The sequence below is a fragment of the Myotis brandtii genome, unplaced genomic scaffold (genome assembly GCF_000412655.1).
Source record: "Myotis brandtii unplaced genomic scaffold, ASM41265v1 scaffold524, whole genome shotgun sequence".
NCBI classification, from domain to species: Eukaryota; Metazoa; Chordata; class Mammalia; order Chiroptera; family Vespertilionidae; genus Myotis; species Myotis brandtii.
The window spans coordinates 489,600-497,795 of NW_005369911.1; the positions used below are offsets into that span (position 1 = coordinate 489,600).

The 8,196-nt window shown below is 41.0% G+C and overlaps 1 protein-coding gene across 4 annotated transcripts in view; it reads left to right on the top strand.

Annotated features, from left to right (window-relative positions):
• Window positions 1–8,196, top strand: part of JAKMIP2 (janus kinase and microtubule interacting protein 2) — a 127,023-nt gene that overhangs the window by 79,940 nt on the left and 38,887 nt on the right. For all 4 annotated transcript variants that reach the window (XM_005877647.2, XM_005877649.2, XM_014548880.1 and 1 more), the window contains exon 3: window positions 4,401–4,898. In XM_005877647.2, the coding sequence (XP_005877709.1) occupies window positions 4,401–4,898 (498 nt within the window). The remainder of the gene's footprint in view (window positions 1–4,400; window positions 4,899–8,196) is intronic.

Consider the following 8,196-nt stretch of genomic DNA (forward strand, 5'->3'; position numbering starts at 1 on the left):
TCTCTCTCTGTCTTTCCCTCTCTCTTCCACTCTCCCTAAAAATCAATGAAAAAATATCCTCGGGTGAAGAGTAACAAAAAAAAAAAAGAAAAAAAAAGGCCAGTGTTTGTATTTGCTTTTATTTTCAAACTAGAATACACAGGGTTGGGCAAAAGTAGGTTAAATTACCAGCCTAAATGATAAATCATAAGTAAGGATTTAAAATAACAACAACAATAAGAAGATAAATAATACACTAATAAATAAATAATAATACAAGAATAAACTGTGTTTCTCCTACTTACAACTGTAAATCTACTTTTGCCAACCCTGTATTTTTCTTGTACCTGTAATTTCATGTTTTTATTATTCATCTCTGCAGTCTACACATGAAAGATTGGTGTTAATAATTAGAAATGAATTGCAAAGTGATACAATCTAATGTATCTACAGAGAATTTGACATAAGTCATTTTAGATTATAAGTATCTCCTCTTATATCCAATAATAATGCCTTGCATTTCATAGTACTTTATAGACCAAGCCACTTTCCTATGTCTTATCTAATTTAACCCTAAAAATAACCATTTCATAGGTATTCTTCAGTATAGTAAAAGATCCTCAGAAGGATAAAGCAACTTTCTTAGAGACAGCAGGTGGTGGAATTGAAATGCAAACCCAGAATTCCTTACCCTTTGTCCATTTTACTATAATTTTCCATTATTCTAGGAACAATTGCTAAAATTTCCTTTAGTAACGTGTTACCAGACAGCCCTTGTGGTCATGATGTTATTTCAAATGCCTAATGTAAAAACATCCTGCTGAAATGGAAGATGACTGGTTTCCTATTATTTGAGCTAAACTTAACATTCTCAAGGGCCTAGATGGAAATCAGTGAAAAACTAAGACCCCTTTTCAAAGAGATTCCTTTTCCATGTAAAAGAAGAATTAGCACACTTTTTCTGTAAAGGCCAAATAGTAAATGCCTTAAATTTTGTGGGTAGTCTCTAAGCCTACTCAACTCTACTGTAGCCTGAAAGCAGCCGCAGGCAACTTGTAAATGAATAGGCATGGCTATGTTCCAATAAAACTTTATTCACAAAAAACAAGGGGCAGGAGAGATTTGGCTATAGTTTGCCCACTTGTGAGCTAGAAGATCTCCACTTCAGTTCATTCTTAAAAAATGGGGAGGAAATTTTAGGTTGGTCTTATTGGAGGACTGAGAGAAACATCAAGCAGAGGGTTCCAATAAAACTTTATTCACAAAAAACAAGGGGCAGGAGAGATTTGGTCCATTTGGCTATAGTTTGCCCACTTGTGAGCTAGAAGTTCTCCACTTCAGTTCATTCTTAAAAAATGGGGAGGAAATTTTAGGTTGGTCTTATTGGAGGACTGAGAGAAACATCAAGCAGAGGGCAAGTAGGAATTCTTATCTATTAGGGCTGTTTCTGTTTCATTCTTATTTTATATAGGGAAGGGATGGATGAGGGGTTGCTCTGGGTAACCCTAGAAACCTGTGTTCTCTAAACTATATACAGGGTATATTATTCTTGCTTCTGATTAGATGGCTAGCCAAGGAAACGTATTGGTATACATTCTTTATTCCCACACACTCTTTTTGGCTTCTTCATATGTGCTGCCTGGCAGCTACTGTGTAGACAAAGATGAACAGGCTCATTGGCAGCCTTCTAGGAGCTTCCAGTCTGGGTAGGGTAGGGGAGGCTGTGGTGAGGACAGACAAGTGCACAAAAAAACACAGCATAAATAAAAATTTGGACAGGAGAAGTAAGAAGGTATTAACAAAGTACACTGAGCCCTGGCCAATGTGGCTCAGTTGGTTGAGCATTATCCCATGTACCAAAAGGTCTCCCGTTTGATTCCTGGTCCGGGTACATGCCCCAGTTGCTCAATCCTCAGGGGCATGCCGGAGGCAGCCTATTGATGTTTCTCTCTCATATCAATGTTTCTCTCTCTCCTCCTCCTCCTCCTCTCACTTCCTCTCTCTCTAAAATCTTTTTTTTTAAAGTACACTGAGAAGACAAAGGCAGGAGAAATGAGCTTTGTCCTGGGTGATCATGGGTAGCATGACCATAGAGGATGACATCTGGCTGGGCCATGTGAATAAGAGGATCCCCAAAGGAGGGAAAGGCAAGTCAGGAAGAGGGAACTGTAGGCACATTGGTACAGAAAGGCAGGGCATGTGCTGAAAATAGCGTACCCCTCTGTACCTGGAGAGGAAGACGCCAGAGCTAGAAGCCTAACCTAATCTTCTGAGAGCCCCAAGGGCGAGGCAGTGTTGGGAGCTTATTCCACGGTGTAAAGGAGCCCTGGGTGACTTCTGAGCAGATACATAAGTCAGACCAGAACTAGGCTTTACTCAGAGAGAATCCCCAGCAGTGTGGGGAAAGCTGGGCTCATTCAATGAACCTCCAGGAACCCTAGAGCAGGGCTGTCTGAGAGAAATATAACGCAAGCCACAATGCCAGCCATATATGTGATTTTAAAATTTCTTGTAACCAAAATTTCAAAAGTGAAAAGAATTAGTTTTTTAATTTAACCTATTTTGCCCCAAATATTAAAATTTTGATATGTAATCAATATAAAAATTGTTCATGAAATATTTTTTTTACCTCACACTAAGTTTGCAAAATCCAGTGTGTATTTTGCACTTAGACCAAGTCTTACTGCAGACTCGCGATGTTCCAAGTGCTCGGGGTGGCTAGTGGCCACCACACTGGACTCCTGCTCTAGAGCATCTGAGATAAGAGGCATCTGGGAAGGGACCCTGGTCTAAGCTGGAGGTGAGATCGAAGGACAGTCGTTTGAGGATGCCTGGCTGCTCATTTCGCCGAGTCTCCATGTGCCCTGAGTTCTTTTAGAATAACCAACATGGGAATAATTTCTTTGCCTTTCAAATATAATGTTCATATAACCCGTGGACACAGACAATGGGGTGGTGAGGGCCTGAGGAGAGAGGACGGGAGCAGGCTGGAAGAACATAGATATAATGTTCACAAAATGTCATGTGGACTTAGAAAATTCTGCTCTAGTTAAAGGTAGGTAAACTGTGAAGGTAAGTAATCTCAGGCTCCTTACTGAATGATTTACGTTACCATTCAGTAAGGAGTTTGAATCTTAACATTTTCCAGCTGAAAAGCCTCTTAACAATTATTTTATGACACCTTCCAATTCTACAAATGGCAGAGACTCACTATCACTCAACTAGATATTACTCCTGAGGCTGCCTGACTCTCCCCCTTTTCCAGGTTACGGTGTGTGTGTGTGTGTGTGTGTGTGTGTGTGTGTGTGTGCACGGGCGCATGTGCGTGCCCATGCACACGACAGAGACAAAAAGGAACAAAGACAGGCAGCAGAGATGAGGTGGGGAAAAGGATGGTGGAACAGGAGCCCCGAGGCTTTTCCAAGCTGCAAATGCCATCGCTCCACTCTGATCCACTGAATCAGAGCCGGATGCACAGCCGGATGAAGGCAGTGCCATTGCTAATCTATGAGGAGACCTATATTATTTATTATCATTGGAAATTTAACAAAACACAGATTTTTAAAAACCAGAATACCTGAAAGGTGAAAAGATGAAAAGAAATACTTTATTAAACCACTTGGAGAGTTGGCTTAGGGGGGAGGAAGAGAGGGAAGTAACAGTGGGGATAGAGAAGGGTGCAGAGAGACATCGATGGAGTTTTTTGCCTGGTGTGTGCATATGAAGTTTGGGGTGGAACCAAGTAGCTAAATAAGAAAGGAGAGGTGGAGGTTATATCACTTGTCTTCACTGTTTCCTTTCCCCTTAGTAGCAGCATCTTCTCTTCCAAAGAATAAGGAAACATGGAAAATATGTCATAATATTACTTTAGGCACCATTTATTAGTCTGATCATAATGAGCTGTGAACTATCTTGAGTCACCGACACTGATCAGTTGCACCTAGCCAGGGATGCGTAGTCTAAAAAGCTCTCTGGTGTTCCGTTTTGAACTCCTCTCTGTGGAGGTGAAACCATTGTAGCACCGCTTCCTGATTTCACTGTGCAGGCCCCTCGCCTGGGGATTTGTTCCAATGCACGTTCCAATGCGTAGATCTGGGATGGAGCCCCAGGTTCAGCGTTTCTGACAGGCTTCTGGGTGATGCCCGTGCTACTTGCCTGCAGAGCACACATCAAATAGAAAGGCCCCCCGCACATCAGATATTTGTCTGAACAAAGTAACAAAAGCATCCTTGGGTATTTGCTCCTTTTACACACTGTATCCCCAGCTTTAAAGCTTGTGGTCCCCTTCCCTCCCGGCGCACCGTGGCCTGGAATTTGCAAAGAGCTAAGAGATCACAGTGCCCTCATCTGTAAATCCTGCCTCGGAGCACAACTTTCCTTTGAGGCTCATCTCTTTTATCCTTTCGCCTTTCCGCCTTTAGGTATCAAAGCTGGAAAGAGAGAAGACTCAAGAAGTCAAGAGGATCCGGGAGCTGGAGCAGCGCAAGCACACTGTCCTGGTGACCGAGCTCAAAGCCAAGCTCCACGAGGAGAAGATGAAGGAGCTGCAGGCCGTGCGGGAGAGCCTCATCAAGCAGCACGAGCAGGAGATGGCGAGGACAGTGAAGGTGCGGGACGGGGAGATCCAGAGGCTCAAGTCGGCACTGTGTGCCCTCCGGGACGGCAGCAGCGACAAAGTAAGGACAGCGCTCACCATGGAGGCCCGGGAGGAGGCCCGGAAACTGTTCGATGCGGAGCGCATTAAGCTCCTACAGGAAATTGCGGACCTGAAAACGGCCAAGAAGCAGGTGGACGAGGCCCTCAGCAACATGATCCAAGCGGATAAAATCAAGGCCGGGGACCTGAGGAGTGAGCATCAGTCCCACCAGGAAGCCATCTCGAAGATCAAGTGGGAGTCCGAGCGGGATATCCGGAGGCTGGTTAGTAACAGTGCAGAGCCGTTCTCTTTCTGGGGGCCAGGGAGCCAGGGGTTTGCTTTATCGGGTGTTTCTTATGAGTGGATTGTAAACAGTGCCCACCTTTTGTCCCGTGTTCTCTCCAAAATACAGGATAGGTCGATAAGCAGGTAGGTAGTAGACAGACAGACAGACAGACACAGTCAAAAGTGTAAAAGATTTTGGGTCACCTTTCTCATAAAAACTGGATTCTTCCAGCCCAGTACACATGGAAAATATCTATTCAATGACTCATGTTTTCTTGGATGTCTATGAAAATATTCTAAATTATGAACGCTTCCAAAATCAGCCTGCTGTCGTGTGCTTCCCATTTGTGAAAATGTTCACAGGGTAAGGAGAGTTTCTGTGGCTCTCAAGACGTCTCAAACAAGGCAGCCGCTGGGGACATCCCGAGTGACTCACCAGTCTTCTCTCTAGGAACTATGCCTGAAAGGAGTAGGTAGAGCTATAAAATTCCCAGTCCTGTTTAAAATCGATTTCCCCCCAAATGAGCAGGGGTCACTATAATTTTTAAATTAGATGTCATTCCTAAGTAGCTTATTCCTAAGTTTGCTATTACCAAGTTCAAAGACCTACTTCAACCCCTATAGAGTTCGGTCTTTCTTTTTAATATGTATGACCAAAGCCATTGGTCTCTCAATATGTCAAAAAAAATAAAACAAATATCATTATTGTGTGAAAGCTATGCTATCCTAGGGTGACTTTGTCTAATATTTTAGAAGATACATTCACATGCATATACTCGGAATGTTTAGCATTAGTTATATCTTATCAAATTAAACATTACCTGTTAGAATGTACTTTATACTTCTCTCAGAACAATACTTTCTTGGGAAAAATTATACTTTCCCTCTTGTGTCTTCTAATTCTAAGCAATTCTTTCCTAAGAATTCTAATTATGTTCCTTGGATGGTATCTTGAGGATTTCAATTTTAAGTAAAATGTGGTTACCATAGAACATTTAAAAAAAAACTAAACATGTAATTTTCTTTGTACTGCAATACATTGTGACTGTAAAATGTTGCCTTTGCTACACTTTTTGAATTCTTGACCTGCAATTCATTCTATTGCACTGGTTGACAAAGGAAACCAAACACAGTGTAGAAATACTGGTCTCTGCCCTGCCTTTGATTTTTGAAACAACAGTGGCTGATGATAAAGAATCAGACCCGTGAACTCTGGAGTCAGCAGGTAGGTAAATGGAAAGGAAGCTTTACACGAAATATTTTTGTTTTTTGATGGTTTTCAGTGTAAAATCTACAAGTACATGTTGATGTGTTGTTTTCTCTATGATGTTTCTTTCACCAGCACACTGATGATGTGAATCCCTCTTATTAACTGTAAAATCTAAGCTACCTGAAGAGTCATTCAAAAATTGGGTATAAACCGAATAACATGGTAAACTTTTTCAATCATACAGATGCACTTTTCATTTTTATCTTCTTCTTATCCCATTCCTGTCCTCACCCCCAGCTCCATTTTTGGAACTGGAAGGGAGAGAAATGGGAGTAATTCTATATATATATTATATATTATATATATATAATTCTATATCATATATATATATATATAAATTTCCATCCCAACTAAGAACGGAACTATGGAAAATTCTGGTGTTCAGAGACCACAGTCCATTCTTATAACTATTATACAACAGAGCCTTCACACACTAATTACGGAATATCCTGCAGGAAACCACTTGGGGAAATGCTGGAAATAATCTTGGAGTCAGTCTAGCATAGACTCTAATAGAGTGGGCTCTAAAGTCAGAAGACTGAATGTAAAATCAGGCCTCACCAATTAGCCACATGACTCGAACCACATTAACTCTTTGGTACGCAGTCATCATCTCTAAAATGGTGATAGCCGAACCTACATAAAAGGGTTGTTAATAAAATGAGATAAGGTATGTAAAGCTCTGCGTTTAGTGCCTTGAATGTGGTAAAAGATCAATACATTTCAGTTGTGATGATGGTGATGATGAGGATGATGATATGAGCGGTAATGGGGTACTTTCCCAGCAAATTGGGTATGATACATCAGAATCAACTAGGAGTATGCATATCTGGAACTGTGGTAAACTGTAAATAACACCATAGATGACAGGTCTGACAAATGAATGTGCTACTCAGTAAAGAATAACATTGCAGTTAATCTTCTACAAGGAGATAGAAACAAAGACCATGCTTTTATTTCCAAATTAACAGGACAGTTCAATTTCTCACCAAGCTACCAAACGATATCACAGGATCATCTGGTAACTTGGAATTTAGCACAATGGCCACCCAAAATTAATCTAAAAGCCATCATGTGTCTTTGAAGCAATAGCTCACAGATATTTACATATGGGAAATACGTGACTATATAACACAGTTTCTGTCCCCCCCCCCCTCTTTTTTTATTTTTGGTCTGAGGAGCAAAGCAAAGAAAGATTTATATAGAGTGATTTGTTATTATAAGGAGATATCTATCTAAAGAGAAGAGTATAATGGTATAATGTTGTTTGTATTAAATGTCTTTTCTTTATCTCCATTTTGAATATTCACACTGGATATAATGAAATGAGGAGAAAGGTTTCACTCGATAGCTATGCTTTCTTCAAAATTTATTTACAGAAATTCACTTCACTTGCCCTCATCCAGGCCTGGCAAAAACATTCAGTCCAATGAAACTCTGAACAATTGGTATCAAATGTTTATTGGCCTTTAGTTGAGAAATATTTCTGAGGCCATGCGCAGACTTAGCAGAAATGAGAGTGAGGATCAATCAGTATATCCCACAGGAGTAGGAGAGAAAGAAGTGCTAATAAAACCAGGTACTTTCCATCCCTATTCTTGTTCCAACCATGGCTTTCTGACAGGAAGGGTAAAATGGTTGCTAAGAATTGGCTGCTCTGAAACATGGATAGGAATGGAAAGAGCTAGACAACATGAACCACGGAAGGACCTCACTGCAGATTCACAGCCTGGATGCAAACATACTGGCCTGTGGAAATGACTAGGCTCCTAGGAAGTCTGTAGCTTCTCCAGTTACGAATGACCTACTCCTAGTGGCTACTGCTATTTGAACTGAACTCAAAGGTTATTCCCCCAGAGAGGAGTTGACATCCAAAATTGTTCTAGGAAACCCTGTAGTGGAATATTTAGTATCTGTCTTTATGAACACTAATGATCCATTTTCAAGTGAGCCTTTTCTTTCCATATTCAACCAACCCAAACTATTTCAAACAATATATAGACTCAAAGCATCTACACAGAACATT